The sequence below is a fragment of the Tachypleus tridentatus genome, chromosome 5 (assembly GCF_004210375.1).
Source record: "Tachypleus tridentatus isolate NWPU-2018 chromosome 5, ASM421037v1, whole genome shotgun sequence".
Lineage (NCBI taxonomy): Eukaryota > Metazoa > Arthropoda > Merostomata > Xiphosura > Limulidae > Tachypleus > Tachypleus tridentatus.
Window position 1 is genome coordinate 46384195 of NC_134829.1, and position 17925 is coordinate 46402119.

General features: G+C 34.7%; 1 protein-coding gene and 1 long non-coding RNA gene across 5 annotated transcripts in view; both read right to left on the minus strand.

Annotated features, from left to right (window-relative positions):
- Positions 1–16568, minus strand: part of LOC143251082 (uncharacterized) — a 92687-nt gene extending 76119 nt beyond the window's left edge. For 3 of the 4 annotated variants that reach the window (XR_013028491.1, XR_013028490.1, XR_013028489.1), the window contains exons 1-3: positions 16501–16568; positions 6393–6491; positions 5277–5562 (exon numbers count right to left, since the gene is read on the minus strand). This is a non-coding gene — a long non-coding RNA (uncharacterized LOC143251082). Of the gene's footprint in view, positions 1–5061; positions 5563–6392; positions 6492–16500 lie in introns of those variants that run through there. The other variant, XR_013028488.1, reaches the window with a different exon arrangement.
- Positions 10651–16555, minus strand: LOC143251081 (F-box/LRR-repeat protein 14-like). Its single transcript, XM_076502442.1, has one exon. It carries the CDS (start codon positions 16400–16402, stop codon positions 15122–15124), a length of 1281 nt encoding a protein of 426 aa, XP_076358557.1. The 5' UTR covers positions 16403–16555; the 3' UTR covers positions 10651–15121.
- Positions 16569–17925: the final 1357 nt, after the last annotated feature.

The following is a 17925-nucleotide window of genomic DNA, read 5'->3' on the forward strand; positions in this document are numbered from 1 at the left end:
TGCTAGTTATCAGCACCCATTGCCAACTCTTGGGCTACTCTTTTTCCAATGAATAGTGGGACTGACCGATACATTATAACGTCCCATCGGCTGAAAGGGTGAGCATGTTTAGTGTGACGGGGATTCGAACCTGCGACCCTCAGATTACGAGTCGAACGCCTTAACCCACCTGGTCATGCCGGGCCTACTTGAACGGAGCTGTCGTCCATAAGGTGGGTTTACACTAGCATATGAAGATGATTCCTAACCATCGAGAATCCTCTCTAGTGCAGGATTTTATGCTAATCAACCTTGGTTGTAAGTGGTAACTGGGTGTATCTGTGTTATTTCTTGTAACAGTCTGACACTCTCCATTTGAGGATCTGTAAACCTATCGAGTGCGTGCGTGGTATTCAATGGTATAGTTTACAGAGCTAAGTTGTTTTGGTCATCGATCTCCACGTGCATCTACCCTAATGTTGCATACAGTTTGATTCCAAGTCGTAAACTATTAAATTACAAAGCTAATATTGCCAATAAATAATTACCTGCCTCAGTCTTGATGCCTATAACTGAACACATGAAAATACTGTCTTTAAAAAAAGGGAAAGATAAACCTGTACTTGGAATTAAATCATGACAACTCGTATTAAATTTAGATAATTGACAACTCTGCAAGGTACGATATGCTTACACCTATAACTTAGCAGGTGGTCAACTGGTACTTATTAATAATAATAATGGTGCTAAATAAAATCTCTCACAACAGCTCGTACACCATTATAATACAGCTACATTTTAATTTTAATTATTTGTTTTCCTTTTCTTTTTTGCACAATGTATACATAAGAATTACAACTACATCGTCACTACGATTCCCTATCCTTTATTAGTTTTTATTCCACAGCATGTTTAGGCATAGCATGGATATAAAGTAGGCCTAACAAGAATACAGCCTGGCTGATCGTTTTAGGAAAAATCACTGTCTTCGGCCTCTCACGACAAAGATTCGTAGACCGCCATAATAGAATTGCTCTAATTTTTTTCTGGCTTTTTTTTTCCCCCTTGTTTCATGTAAAGAAGTTAGATTATGGACTGCACCTTGCCCTTTATTGCACGTCATTAAAAAATAGTGATGTATCCACACTAACGGTACAAAAAATTGCTGAGCCTAGCTATTAAATGTAGATTGGTAAAACTATATATATATATATTGTACAAAAAATCGCTAAGCCTAGCTAGAAATAGTAGATTGGTAATATATCTATATATATTATATAAAAAATCGTAAAGCCTAGCTAGTAATAGCAGATTAGTACAAAATGTAAAATCTATGCAAATTAAACCAAGTTGTATTCTAAAAATAAACAAAAATCAATTAAAATATTGATAGCAAATTAATGCGTATTTGGCTCAGCCTTCAAAATACGATGACTTTTAAGAGCCTATCTTTCTTAGGTATTTATTCGCTTCCAGTATCCTCGGAGTCTAAACTGATGTTGCAAACAGAGAAGATATTCTAATTAGTAAGGGAAAACAGCTTACTTCAAAATTACATGTAATGTAAGCTAATAGCAGGTTATGTTTGGATGTGACATCGTATGAAAAGTGACGTTATCTACATTCAGAAAAAAAAAAAAAATCGTACCCATTTATTGTCAGTGACTTACCTCTACAGCTTATATTTAATGATATCATGTTACACTTGAATGCTACATGCAGATTACATGAAAATGTGATATTCTAAAATTACTTGTCAAGTAAAATGTCAGTATAAGGAAACATACACGAAAGTAAATGTTTATGGTTTCAAGGTATTGATTTCTGTCTGAAATTTGTATTTAATGATGCCCGATTACATTGGGTTGAAATATGAAGTTAATTTATTAATGCAACATCTTTGGATGTATGTTATGCACAGAGGTACCAATGTAGAACACCCACGGAACATGAATATACACACACCTCTTTCCAGCAAACAAACAACCAGCCATGAGTATCTATATTATTTTACCAGTAGGCATACGTCCAGGTGGTTAGGGTAGTTGACTTGCAATCTTAGGGTCACGGGTTCAAATCCCCGTCACACCAAACATGCTCGTCCTTTCAACAGTGAGTACGTTATAATGTTACGGTCAATCCTACTCTTCGTTGGTAATAGAGTAGCCCAAGAGTTGGCGGTGGGTGGTGATAACTAACTACCTTCTCTCTAGTCTTACACTGCTAAATTAGAGACGACTGGCGCAGATAGCCCTTGTGTAGCTTTGCGCGAAATTCAAAAGCAAACAAACAGGTAATCCTTTCAAACTTGGTGAGAGTTGTATTGTTACTAGTGAAATAATAAGTAGGGTATAACCCATATCATTAAAACTTGAATACGTGGTCTACTTTACTGCAATACTTTTGATATAAACCCACAAACGTGTGATTGTTTTCTATGTGTTAACTTATCTACTTATTCTGACAGTTTCTCTTTTATTTTTATTTTTTTTCGGGTTAAACTATGCTGTTCAGTTACGTTTTCATAATAACTGCAGAGACTGGATAATAATTAAACACGTGACAATACGACTGAAATACATAATTTCAAAGTAATTACTCTGATGCAGTGTGAACTCCAGAGGTCATCTATGAAATACAACAGAACAACGAAGGTCAAGAGATTTTGCAATATCTCTGAGTAGATACTGATTTTGATTTTTCCTCAGAAATCTGACCCGTAGAGAATAAAATAAATACACGCTAAAACGCCGAGGGATAATCGTTATCAAGTTACCATGGTTACCAGGGTCTGCATTTGCCCACATGTGTATTGAGCCTGTACTAGTTTATGTAGAAACTGGAGGCATGTTCTAACGAAAAGCCTGGTGAGTGAAATTAGCCGTGGTGCTAGCTAGGAACTGCGGTTCAGCTGAGAAGGCTGTTAGTAACTATATATAGGTTGCATCTTAGTGGGATAGATCGACTTTCTTCTCGATAAACGCGTTACGTCAATGTGTATAGAGAATATATGTGTATATATATATATGTATGTATATGCGTATATATATTTATATATAAGTACGTGCCTCTGTGTGATATTACTTCTACCCTGAGGATAGACGCGTCCACTAGTGAGATAAGGGGTCGGAAAGGAGAACACAGTGTTCGAAATTAGGCTAAGAGGGAGGTAGAAATGGGAAAAACATCAAAAGAAGTGACATCCTTAGACAATGCGTGTGGTATCAAACATACATAAGTGATATTATTGGACAATGCGTGTGGTATTAAACATACAGAAGTGATATTATTGGACAATGCGTGTGGTATCAAACATACAGAAGTGATATTATTGGACAATGCGTGTGGTATTAAACACACAGAAGTGATATTATTGGACAATGCGTGTGGTATTAAACATACAGAAGTGGTATTATTGGACAATGCGTGTGGTATTAAACATACAGAAGTGATATTATTGGTCAATGCGTGTGGTATTAAACACACAGAAGTGATATTATTGGACAATGCGTGTGGTATTAAACATACAGAAGTGATATTATTGAGCAATGCGTGTGGTATTAAACATACAGAAGTGATATTATTGAGCAATGCGTGTGGTATTAAACATACGTTAACGTATCCTTGTTCTGTATCCTTGCCATTTTAAAACATTCAACTTGCTTGTACATTTGAGTCCTAGCTTAGGGTTAGCTTTAACATTACAATTTAGTCAAATAAATTCATTTTCATTACCATCTAATCCCTTTTTGTCTTCAACAAACCTAACTCTCAATAGACTAACATAGGATAAAAGTTTCCAGCTATCTAAGCTTGGGTTTCTCAAAGTGAATTTTCTTTTTTTCACAGCTTTATTAAATTCATTGTACTAACTTTAAAACTAGGCTTATACAATGTGACACGCTTCGGACTCATCAGTACAGTATAAAAGTTCAAATAACTTCTGGCGTGGATTTTCGGAGGAAAACAAGTAGTTGAGGCACCCTATGTTTGTGAACATGTAACGATACAATATACATACACTAATTCTAGCAGAGCAAACACTGAAGTGTTTTCTTGATTAATAATTTTCTCATCTACATTTCTTCTGTGCTTCTTAGTTACGGAATGAATCTGTATTTCTTCGAATATTTTAATTTGTCATTTTGGTGGCCATATCTTCTATCAGGCAACATTAGCAATTAAACTCATTACCCCACATTTTGATCTGGTCTTTGAAAGCGAAGTCACGTTTCTTAGGCCTATTTTTCGTCAAATGTACTAGCGATGCGCTGGTGTTAGTTTTGCTTACGATCGTCACTTGTCTTTTCTGAAACCGTCAAGTTCGCTATTGTTGTTTGCTACAACAGTCACGGTAAAGAAACGACCAAACACATTGGATGAAATTATTCATTTTCTTTGTTACATAGGTAGGGGAACCCAGAAATAACTGTTGGAAGTAACCGTAATGTTGACGGTACATATATATTTTATATTAATTATCAAAAGAACTCTTAACAACTACAAAAAAAAACGCTACATATATTAAAAGTTCATCAGGGCACAGGCTACAATGATATAAGTTCTACTCTGTGTTTTAACCAGTTTTTTATTTCAAAAATTCATAGTTAGGCCTTGAATTGAGCACAAAACTGTCTGAAGGCAAGGACATATTTTATATCCCACATTATAGCTTGTTCCCTCGCGATAATTTTAATCTAGGTAACTTTTTTGTTGTGGTTGTTAAGGCTGCTTTGATAATCAAAACGTGTTTCATCACAGGTTTGTTCCTCTATTTTTAAACAGTCGTTTTACTATAATATTTACTTAACGTTCTCTTTATTTATATGTTATATATATATATGTATATATGTGGGTGCCTCGTAGTCAATTAAGAAATGTGAAACATATTGGGAACCACAAGCAATGTGATGCATAAAAGGTTTTTAAAAAAAAACCGGTTATGGAATTTAATATCCTTAATCATGCAAACCGCGTGGCAGTTTACAGCCCTTAAAACTTGAAATAAGACGTCCATAAGTTTACCAAAAATGTATGAGTTAATTCTGAGAAAGGTTAAAAAAAAAACAACCAACAAAGATTGCAAACATTTGTGAAATATAAATAATTCACGGTAATATTAAAAACAACAACAACTGATACAAGGAGATTTGAAGTACATATTTAAGGTTTAGTAGTTAGCGAGTCGAAAGAGGTATCCAAGTATCTAGAAGCGGTTGTACTGAAACATGCTCAGCTTTATGTCTGTTATAACAGAAAATTAGAGACTATACGCCTGAAAAACAGAGGTTTCTGACCTTAGCATTTTGTCAGTAGTATACACAAGATGTGGTAGAGGTGAACAACCAGAGAGACCCGGCATGGCCAGGTGGGTTAAGGCGTTCGACTCGTAATCTGAGGGTCGCGGGTTCGAGTCCCGGTCGTACCAAACATACTTCCGTTATAAAGTGACGGTCAATCCCACTATTCGTTGGTAAAAGAGTAACCCAAGAGTTGGCGGTGGGTGGTGATGACTAGCTGCCTTCCCTCTAGTCTTAGACTGCTAAATTAGGGACGGCTAGCGCAGATAGTCCTGATGTAGTTCTGCGCGAAATACAAAATAAACAAACAATAATTAGAGAAGTTATATATATTTGGTATAAATACAACACGTAAAATTTAAGAATATTCGTCCTTAAATAAAAATTAGAATTGGAAATTGAACATTAGGTTTCAGGCGAAAATACGGATTTTCCTAAAGTAAGCAAAATGTATAGATGTCTCACTCATTCTTAAAAAATATATTACATAATTCAAGAACACTCAAAAGTATTGGAACAAGTGAGGGGTAAAAATCCTCATTCTCGTGTGAGATATTCCAAAATACTGAGTATTATGACGATAGCTTTTAGATAAAAATATTTAATAAATAAAGAAAAAATATTAACCAGACTTTTATTTCAAAAATCATGGTTACGCCTTACATTAAGCGTAAAACTGTACAAATAATAAACAATTTAATAATATTCAATTTATTAGTAACCATTCGGCATTATAATCCTTTAAGATAAAACATAATTCAAATACCTACTCACCTGTATATACATATATATAATAGCCACTTGTCTCTCATATTCTGTATTCCTTGAACGGTTAACTATATATATATATGTCTAACAAGTTTAGTACAATTTGATTGCAAATTACAAAAGAGTACCTTATAGGAAAAACTTCTATTTTTTTGTGGCAATTTTCACCTTTGTCTCTTCTTATAAAGCTTCCCGCTAGTACAGCGGTAATTCTACGGATTTACAACGCTAAAACCAGGTGTTCGATTTCCCTCTGTGGGCTCAGCAGATAGCCCGATGCGGCTTTGCTAAAAAAGAAAACACAAACACTTCTTATAGACGCGATAACTTTCAAAGAGAGCTTACTTCAGTGGCGGTTTTTCTTGCGCTCAGTTCATTGACGAGTAACAAATACAATGTTGGTATTGTATAATCCGATACTTCACAAATGTCTTCAATGGTAAACTAGGCAGAAAACATACCGACAAAAATAAGCATCAAAAACTGAACAAAGATAAACAGTATAGATAGTTCTTCAAAGGTTACACATTGGAACATAGAAAATTAAAATTTATAACAACTGAAAAACCAGACAAAGAGTTCTTCCACAGAGTTGAAATAACAGTACTATGTTAAGTAATAGGCCACGTGTTCACATAGTTTCAAGAATAGTATAATACAAACAAACAAGCACGTGTCATATAATTTCAAGAATAGTATAATACAGACCATGTGTTCACATTGTTTAAAGAATAACGTAATGCTAACAAAGAGACTACGTGTTCATACTGTTTAAAGAATAATATAATGCTAACAAACAGACCACGTGTTCATACTGTTTAAAGAATAATGTAATGCTAACAAACAGACTACGTGTTCATACTGTTTAAAGAATAATATAATGCTAACAAACAGACCACGTGTTCATACTGTTTAAAGAATAATGTAATGCTAACAAACAGACCACGTGTTCATACTGTTTAAAGAATAATGTAATACTAACAAACAGACCACGTGTTCATACTGTTTAAAGAATAATGTAATGCTAATAAACAGACCACGTGTTCATACTGTTTAATGAATAATATAATGCTAACAAACAGACTACGTGTTCACATTGTTTAAAGAATAATGTAATGCTAACAAACAGACTACGTGTTCATACTGTTTAAAGAATAATATAATGCTAACAAACAGACCACGTGTTCATACTGTTTGAAGAATAATATAATGCTAACAAACAGACCACGTGTTCACATTGTTTAAAGAATAATGTAATGCTACAAACAGACCACGTGTTCACATTGTTTAAAGAATAATGTAATGCTACAAACAGACCACGTGTTCACATTGTTTAAAGAATAATGTAATGCTACAAACAGACAACGTGTTCATACTGTTTAAAGAATAATGTAATGCTACAAACAGACCACGTGTTCACATAGTTTCAAGAATAATTTAATGCTATAAACAGACCACGTGTTCACATTGTTTAAAGAATAATGTAATGCTACAAACAGACCACGTGTTCACATTGTTTAAAGAATAATGTAATGCTACAAACAGACCACGTGTTCACATTGTTTAAAGAATAATGTAATGCTACAAACAGACCACGTGTTCACATTGTTTAAAGAATAATGTAATGCTAACAAACAGACCACGTGTTCATACTGTTTAAAGAATAATGTAATGCTACAAACAGACCACGTGTTCACATAGTTTAAAGAATAATGTAATGCTATAAACAGACCACGTGTTCACATAGTTTAAAGAACGTGTTCAATGTTTAATAATGCTACAAACAGACCACGTGTTCACGTGTTCACAAACAGACCACGTGTTCACATAGTTTAAAGAATAATGTAATGCTAACAAACAGACCACGTGTTCACATAGTTTAAAGAATAATACAATGCTACAAACAGACCACGTGTTCACATAGTTTAAAGAATAATGTAATGCTAACAAACAGACCACGTGTTCATACTGTTTAAAGAATAATATAAGGCTATAAACAGACCACGTGTTCATACTGTTTAAAGAATAATATAATGCTAACAAACAGACCACGTGTTCATACTGTTTAAAGAATAATGTAATGCTAACAAACAGACCACGTGTTCACATTGTTTAAAGAATAATGTAATGCTACAAACAGACCACGTGTTCACATAGTTTCAAGAATAATATAATGCTAACAAACAGACCACGTGTTCATACTGTTTAAAGAATAATGTAATGCTAACAAACAGACCACGTGTTCACATTGTTTAAAGAATAATGTAATGCTACAAACAGACCACGTGTTCACATTGTTTAAAGAATAATGTAATGCTACAAACAGACCACGTGTTCACATAGTTTCAAGAATAATGTAATGCTACAAACAGACCACGTGTTCACATTGTTTAAAGAATAATGTAATGCTACAAACAGACCACGTGTTCATACTGTTTAAAGAATAATGTAATGCTACAAACAGACCACGTGTTCACATTGTTTAAAGAATAATGTAATGCTACAAACAGACCACGTGTTCACATAGTTTAAAGAATAATGTAATGCTACAAACAGACCACGTGTTCACATTGTTTAAAGAATAATGTAATGCTACAAACAGACCACGTGTTCACATAGTTTAAAGAATAATGTAATGCTAACAAACAGACCACGTGTTCACATTGTTTAAAGAATAATGTAATGCTACAAACAGACCACGTGTTCACATTGTTTAAAGAATAATGTAATGCTACAAACAGACCACGTGTTCATATTGTTTAAAGAATAATGTAATGCTACAAACAGACCACGTGTTCACATTGTTTAAAGAATAATGTAATGCTACAAACAGACCACGTGTTCACATAGTTTAAAGAATAATGTAATGCTACAAACAGACCACGTGTTCACATTGTTTAAAGAATAATGTAATGCTACAAACAGACCACGTGTTCACATAGTTTAAAGAATAATGTAATGCTAACAAACAGACCACGTGTTCACATTGTTTAAAGAATAATGTAATGCTACAAACAGACCACGTGTTCACATAGTTTAAAGAATAATGTAATGCTAACAAACAGACCACGTGTTCACATTGTTTAAAGAATAATGTAATGCTACAAACAGACCACGTGTTCACATAGTTTAAAGAATAATGTAATGCTACAAACAGACCACGTGTTCACATAGTTTCAAGAATAATGTAATGCTACAAACAGACCACGTGTTCACATAGTTTCAAGAATAATGTAATGCTACAAACAGACCACGTGTTCACATTGTTTAAAGAATAATGTAATGCTACAAACAGACCACGTGTTCACATTGTTTAAAGAATAATGTAATGCTACAAACAGACCACGTGTTCACATTGTTTAAAGAATAATGTAATGCTACAAACAGACCACGTGTTCACATAGTTTAAAGAATAATGTAATGCTAACAAACAGACCACGTGTTCACATTGTTTAAAGAATAATGTAATGCTACAAACAGACCACGTGTTCACATAGTTTAAAGAATAATGTAATGCTAACAAACAGACCACGTGTTCACATAGTTTAAAGAATAATGTAATGCTACAAACAGACCACGTGTTCACATAGTTTCAAGAATAATGTAATGCTACAAACAGACCACGTGTTCATACTGTTTAAAGAATAATGTAATGCTACAAACAGACCACGTGTTCACATTGTTTAAAGAATAATGTAATGCTACAAACAGACCACGTGTTCACATTGTTTAAAGAATAATGTAATGCTACAAACAGACCACGTGTTCACATTGTTTAAAGAATAATGTAATGCTACAAACAGACCACGTGTTCACATAGTTTAAAGAATAATGTAATGCTAACAAACAGACCACGTGTTCACATTGTTTAAAGAATAATGTAATGCTAACAAACAGACCACGTGTTCACATAGTTTAAAGAATAATGTAATGCTACAAACAGACCACGTGTTCACATACTTTAAAGAATAATGTAATGCTACAAACAGACCACGTGTTCACATAGTTTAAAGAATAATGTAATGCTAACAAACAGACCACGTGTTCACATAGTTTAGAGAATAATGTAATGCTACAAACAGACCACGTGTTCACATAGTTTAAAGAATAATGTAATGCTAACAAACAGACCACGTGTTCACATAGTTTAAAGAATAATGTAATGCTACAAACAGACCACGTGTTCACATAGTTTAAAGAATAATGTAATGCTACAAACAGACCACGTGTTCACATTGTTTAAAGAATAATGTAATGCTACAAACAGACCACGTGTTCACATAGTTTAAAGAATAATGTAATGCTAACAAAGAGACCACGTGTTCACATTGTTTAAAGAATAATGTAATGCTACAAACAGACCACGTGTTCACATAGTTTAAAGAATAATGTAATGCTACAAACAGACCACGTGTTCACATAGTTTCAAGAATAATTTAATGCTACAAACAGACCACGTGTTCACATTGTTTAAAGAATAATGTAATGCTAACAAACAGACCACGTGTTCACATAGGCACATAACGTGTTTTTTTACAAGTTTGTTAATACCCGCATAACTGTATTTAATAAATATTAATAAATTGATTCACACAACACATTATACTAAAGTAACTGTTTTTATAAACTGAGATTTACAGGGTCATAAAATATAATATACATATGTATCGATATATACATATAAACAGAATTTTCAAAGCACCAATCATGAATCTGACAACACAGGTCCCATGTGCATCTACATTTTTATATACATTTATTCAGTTATTTAATTTTTCTACATATAATTCATTAATTACATACTTCTGTTACCATTAACAAGAGAGTCTGAAATATCACACAAAGTTTTAAAGAGTGAAAATTTAAATGAGCTGTTTTTTGAGACAACTTTACAGAATGGGATATATTCATGAACAAACTCTTTAGTTTATGTTTTACCAAGGTCCAAAGAAGTTTATTGTTCTTTCAAAACAATTAGATCACAGAGGGCCTGAAATGGCAGTAAACATGTAAGAGACACGATATATATTTCAATTACACTTGATAGCTGCAAAATGTTACAGAATGTCAGGGTTCATACTGTCATTGGTTGTAAAATGAGGTATGTTTTACAGATAGATTTTGTTCTACTACACTCAAAAATAGTTAAATTTCAAGTGTATTTCTCCCGAAACGCCTTTTCTGTATATTTCCTTTATTAGAATTATAATTTTAAAGTGATTTGTTTTTATAAATCACAACCATATTATTATTACTAGTTAAATAACATTATAATAAGTTTAAATAGATATTTAGTTGCTCAAAAAAATTGTAATTTTTTTTTATAAGTGAGGTAACTCATTTTAAAATGTTTCGTCCGACAGCAAGATATTTTCTGGAACTGAAACTAATTACAAATGAAACTAACCTTGTTGTAACATAATAGCGATCATCTGTGAATTTCAATGTTAATATCTAGAGATGTAAACAAACCTGATTCAATATTTAATATTAAAAGTTTCAAAGGCAAAAAAAAAAAAAATGTATTGGCTCGTAAAATTATCAAGAACTAAAGACATTTGGAGAATAATTGGAAGAACCGAACCCAGTAAAAATAACACATTTCCATAACGCCATCCATTTACTATCGAACTAATGTTCGTGGTCTATGGTAGTCAGTTTTTGTAAACAAACTAACACTGGGAAATTAAACATAAACCCCAATGAGCGTTAATTAAACCAGATACCTAAAATTTACCGTGGTGCTGCAGAATCGCAAAACTGTAAACAAATGTCCCCACTGAAGTGACAATGACCTTCAACCCCTAAATTGTACGTGGTCAACCCGCCTTATTTCTTGAAATATCGATTTAACTATACATACATTCTCTAAGTTGGTTATTGACAGAGGTTTATAAAAAAGTTCGTACATTTCTTATTGTTATGATTAAAGATGTTTCTGTGTTAGATATGATTCACCGTGTGATGTCACACACAGAGATCAACGCAAAGTTCGCTTTTGCGCTAGATATTAATTCAGTGTTTATGTATTTTAGCTATTGCTGAAACAGGAAATATGAAATCAAACACTGGTCTTTCGTTATTGTAAGAGACCAAGTGAAACTAAATAATTTACACATGATTATTATGACTACATAAATTTATGCTTCACTCTAACAATGCCCCTCAGTGGCTTAGCATCAAATCTGCAGGCTTAGGACGCTGAAAATAGGGTTTCGATACCTGTGGTAGATAGAGTATTGGTACCTAGCCCATCATGTAGAACGAACAATGCAAAGCCCCTCGGCAAACTAATATTATAACGATATTTTTTTCAAAAATAAATTCAAGTTTGTTTGCATTATGTAATGTAACTTAAACGGTTTTATGCACTTGAGCAGCGATACGTTTTCAACCACCAAATACGAATATGTAAATTAAAGGCCCTTAAGCTAATTTTTGAACAGAAAACATTATTTAAAGAATACACAATATGGCCGAAGATATGATGTTGTGTAATAATAATAGCAAATAATAACATTTACATTTCTTTCCCTAACTTGTTAAGACACAAACCCAGATTTTCCAGACCTTAACATGCACATGTATGCCATAAAACACCAACCAACCAACCAACCGACCATATGTAGGACCCATTGGTATTCCAATCTCTTCTCGTAATTGTACTTGTATAATATCACTTGATTTTTAACGGGTAGTAACACTTCAGAATACCTATCATAAAATACGATTTTCAAAGAGGGACATGATAACTTTATGGTCAAAAGGAAAAAAACAACAACAAACAAACAGCATTCTCTTTCAAAGAACCATCATCAAACGAAATGATTTAGCTACTTATAACGAATTGAAGTAACAAGGTGACTGGCCTTGTTTAAAAAAATCAGTAATAGATATAACTTAGCAGTAGAGATTACAATCACCTGCATGTTCGAAGATAAATAGAGGCGAAGAAATGTTTATGAGTTTTGGAAAGTTTCACGAATATCATCTTTTTTCCCAAGCTTCCTGACTTTCCCACGTTTGTGGCCACTTTGTAACAGTTCTTATATAACTAACCCTACTGTTACATTTGCTCCTGTTGAACTTTCATCAGTGTACTGATTGCATACAGAGTTAAAGGTATTAAACTTTATTAAACTTGACACTTAATTAATTACTTATAGGGACGCATAAACACGGTTGTTTTGTATTATTCAGCGCCTAATAGCTTTTTGTATTAGAATGTACTCTTTCATCATGTGACCATTTCGTGTTGGAATTAGTATTAGACAAATAATTAGTTAAGCTGTTGTCAATACAAACGAAAGAGCGGGAAAAATTAACTTGCTTCCAAATATTAACTACGTAGCTTTATCATCGGTTCGATATATTTTCATACGAACGTGTGACAAAAAAAAAAAGGCCCATACATATTTAACTAAACGCTGATGAATCCAAACTATGGCACACGTATTTGAAGGGGTTGTGTAACTTGAGTGTAGAAATGTAGAGGGCGTGCTTAGATGTTTGATTATATTTATTAACATAGGTATAAAGGTGTTTCTTTGTATTAGTTTATAATTCAAGCCCAAAATAAACCAATACAAAGGAACACCTTTATACCTATATTAATAAATATAATCAAACATCTAAGCACGCCCTCTACATTTCTACACTCAGTTACACAACCCCCTTCAAACATGTGGTCAGCTATCGGTCAGTTACCTCTTTCTTTATTGCACACATAAACCTACAACGCTACCCATAATGCAAGCGTTAACTCCGAATCTAAGTAAAATATTATAAAATATGACCTGAAGGTATTTGGTTTTGGTAGACAAATTCCTCGACTATTTGAATGTCAAGATGGAAATTGGACAAGAAAGCTTAAATATCGACCACTTCAAATATTTATGAAATACTATCTCTATGGCATTATTTTAATACCTCTTGAAACGTAAATTTAACGATTTAAATTCGTTAAAAGTCGAAACTAATCAACTCTCTTTAACATCTCTGATAACCAACTATGTGAAGTTACATGTACCAATATAGTATACGAAATCAACATATTAAAACTAACCACTGTGTAATGTTATAAACATGGGAAGCCAGTTGTGATTGAAATAAAAAAGAAACTCTTTAAGCGTACACGAGCCTTAAGCTTCCGTTTGATAGTTAATGTAGGAATGTTCTGTTTGCTTTATAAATGTAATTACCTCAATAGGAATAAATAGGTATACAACAGAGACATATACTATTCTGGTATCTATGCAGTTGATAACATATATTCAAACAAACTAACAGTTCCTGCGATATTTTTCTTAAACCAAACGATCTAAGCTTTCCCTAAATAGTTTTATATGTATACTGCATACAATCTCCCCATCAAAGTTTCGCAGAACTGGTGACCATTTGTTTGTAAAACTAATTGTTAGCATAAAACATAATATTTACTTATTTTGGTTAGAAGTAATGACTCGTTCGTGATGTTAGCTGATTGAAAGAGTGAATGAAACTGAGAAGTGAAAATAATATTTGAATTAATTATAAATACACTTACCGTAAGTTTGGAAGTTTTTATAAAGTCTTCCACCCACAGTGTGGGTGTACCTGACTGATGTGACTACTGTAATTTATTTAAGTATTACTTGTTTTCTTGTAAGTTGTAGATCTAAACACCTTAGACTAAGATACAGACTTTAAAAACAAATATTTAATCCTGTGCTACACGAGTTAACGGCAGACTGGGGATAAAAAATATATATATATAGAAATATATAATACATATACAGTTTAAATGTGAGATTTATATCATTCAAAAATAAAATTTGGAAAAGAAATTTCAAACCTTACGTATGATACAGTAGTTTTCTTTGAAGAAAAAAAAGTGTACTCATCTCTTAGGCAGTCACTCTCGTAACATTTTGTCACAATGTTAGGCTTAGGAAATTGTTGACCGTCTCATTCACTTCATATACGGTTTTCAAAAATTATCAGGATATTATATGTGAAAGTGTGTGAATACAAATATGTGTGTGTGTGTAAGTTGGGGTATACGCTTTTTTACAGTACATTTATATATATATATACTATTTATACACATGTACACTATCACAGACAGGCTGGGTGTCTTCGTTTTCCCACAACGGGCACAAGCCTAAATTTAAGCCTGAAAGGCATGGAAGCTGCATCACTTTTTCCAGTCCCACTGTGGTGACTTTAGTGCACCCGTAGAGGTCAATACTGCGGAGCTGATGCAAATGGTCAGCAATAAGACTAAGTCCTTTGTCGGTAACACGAGAACATTGACCGATATTCAGGTACTGAAGGTCTGAGAGCGTGCGAGCGATCCGACTTAAGCCCTCATCACTGATGGGGCACGCACTGAGACTGAGGTCTCTGAGATTAAAAATACCTTGGGAGATATGGAGTACACCTTGATCCCCTACCTTGTCACAAAAACTGATGTCGAGAGTTGTTAATCGCGAACCGCCTTCAGCCAGGTAAGCCATGCCCAAGTCTGTGATGTTGTCACAGCTTCGGAGGTTCAGCTCGCGCAGTTCACACATTCGTGCCAAAAACTTCAGACCGAAGTCCGTCACACTAGCACAAAAACTTAAGTTGATACTTTGCACGTTGTGAAGTCCTAAACTCACTTGTCTGAGGGCGTTGTCAGTAATTTTCTGGCAGTCCTGAAGCCCCAGATGTTCCAAAGCCACGGTTCCATCGGCGGCTTCTGGGTTTAAGCCGGACAAATGACCAATTCCAGCGTCTGATATATGCCGAGAGCTACGCAAGTTAAGACTACGAAGCCGCCTTAGTCCCCAGGCCACCAGCAGTAAGCCCGTGTTCGTAATGTTACAACAACCACTCAAATCCAGAATCTCCAAGTTCTGTAAGTGTTGAGCAATACGTTCCAAACTGGAGTCTGTGATCTGTTTACACATGCTAAGATTCAGATCTGTCAACGATGGCACCTCGTGAACGAGGGCATGACTGAGCCACGAGTCACTCAGGTTGTAGCATCCGATCAAATTTAAAGATTCCAGGTTTGGAACACCCAAGACCACGTCTCGGAGGCTCCTTCTTAAACTAAGAATTTGTATTCGACGAATTCCTCGACGCACTAAACTGGGAAACAAAGAAGGATTGGCCCGTCTTAGGTGTAACCGAGCACGAACTCCGCGCCAGACGGACTTATGGTACGCTGCCTCCCGCCAAGCCGAACAAACCTGTGCCGCACGTCCCTTGTCTCGTACATTTAGATGGCTGAAAATCAGGGCTAAGATCTCCGGGTAGAGGCACGAGATGTGTGGCGTAGGTTGACCACATAGGCTACTTGTTTGATTATTCATAGTTACTTTGAACATCTATCGACACTTAATATTAACCCATAACAATCAAGATAATACATCCATCATATATTAATAACAACAACACAACTTTAGGCTATACAAAAACTGTTTACCCCACGATACTCTGGCCCCACGACGTTCCCTTGTCCTCTACTCTACGTTTTCTGCAAGTCTAGATCTCTTCAACGAGAGTAACTTAGTCACGTGACCAACGGCTTTCAGTGATTTGATGACGTATTTGAAGGTGACAATTCGCGGGTTTATCTGCATCGCGGTCGCTAGTCATATTTCGTACAGGTTGAGTACCGGAAACGATAAGAAAACCGGAAATGTGAGTTGTAAACTGCAATGTGTAATACTTCGTTTTATGTGACGTAGTGTGGTTAAAATATTGTTGAACGCTTGTTTACTTTCACTCAAATAGTTTTAATTATTGTACTACATAAAGGAACACTTAATTTTTAGTAATACAACCGCTCGGATTATGGGTTTTTCTACATATTCTCTTCGAACCTCGTTAATAGGAAAACGTTACCGACAAACCAATCAAGCATTGGAATGTATTCGAACTATTAGAGGTTATGAATTTAAATTTGGTTATGATAATTATAATATCAGCTTTTTAAAACTGCCTGGGATTTTATTGGATGTGGCTTTCATTTGTTTCATTTTGAGAGTGCACAATAGGCCATCCGCGGTATACCCACTATAGGAATCGAATCCCCAAAGTTAGTGTTATAAGTCTTTGATCTCGCCACTGTGTCAGAAAGATAAAGGGGTGCGGGGTTACTTGGTTTGCCTAAAAAGGAAAACACCATAATATGAGCATAGTTAAAACACAGCAATGGTAAAACTGAAGTTCTCAGTGGCACAGCGATAAGTCTGCAAACTTACAACGCTAGAAACTGGGTGTCGATAGCTGTGGTGAGCAGAGCCCAGATAACCCATTGTGTAGCTTTCTGATTAATATCAAACAAACAAACTGAAATTAAAGCTATTGGTTTTTTAATCACTTGTTACTCATGTTTGCGGTCGAAGTTCTGAAGTTTACCACTAGACATCGTGGTGCTTTATTTATTTTTGAATTTTGCACAAAACAACACGAGGGCTATCTGCGCTAGCCGTCCCTAATTTAGCAGGGTAAGACTAGAAGGAAGGCAGCTAGTCATCACCACCCACCGCCAACTCTTGGGCTACTATTTTATCATCGAATAGTGGGATTGACCGTCACATTATAACGCCCCTACGGCTGAAAAGGCGAGCATCTATGGTGCGACCGCGATTCGAACCCGCGACCCTCAGATTACGAGTCAAACTCCTTAACCCACCTGGCCATGCAGGGGCCGTATAGTGATGCTTCATTTGTTTAGAGGAGATGTGAGAAAAGTAAACCTCTTCATGATTTCACAAATCCGGATGTCGAACACCGAGCAGTTTGAAAAATACATAATACTAGAACTCACAGAATGGCTACACCAGCTTTACTATCCAAATGTGCTGTACAAGTCACTAGGAGTTACATTTGCTTGGTTTTAAGT

What these genes read in the sequence shown, in the direction of transcription:
- LOC143251081 (XM_076502442.1), bottom strand. Translation starts at nt 16,402, where the DNA reads ATGTTCAAAGTAACTATGAATAATCAAACAAGTAGCCTATGTGGTCAA.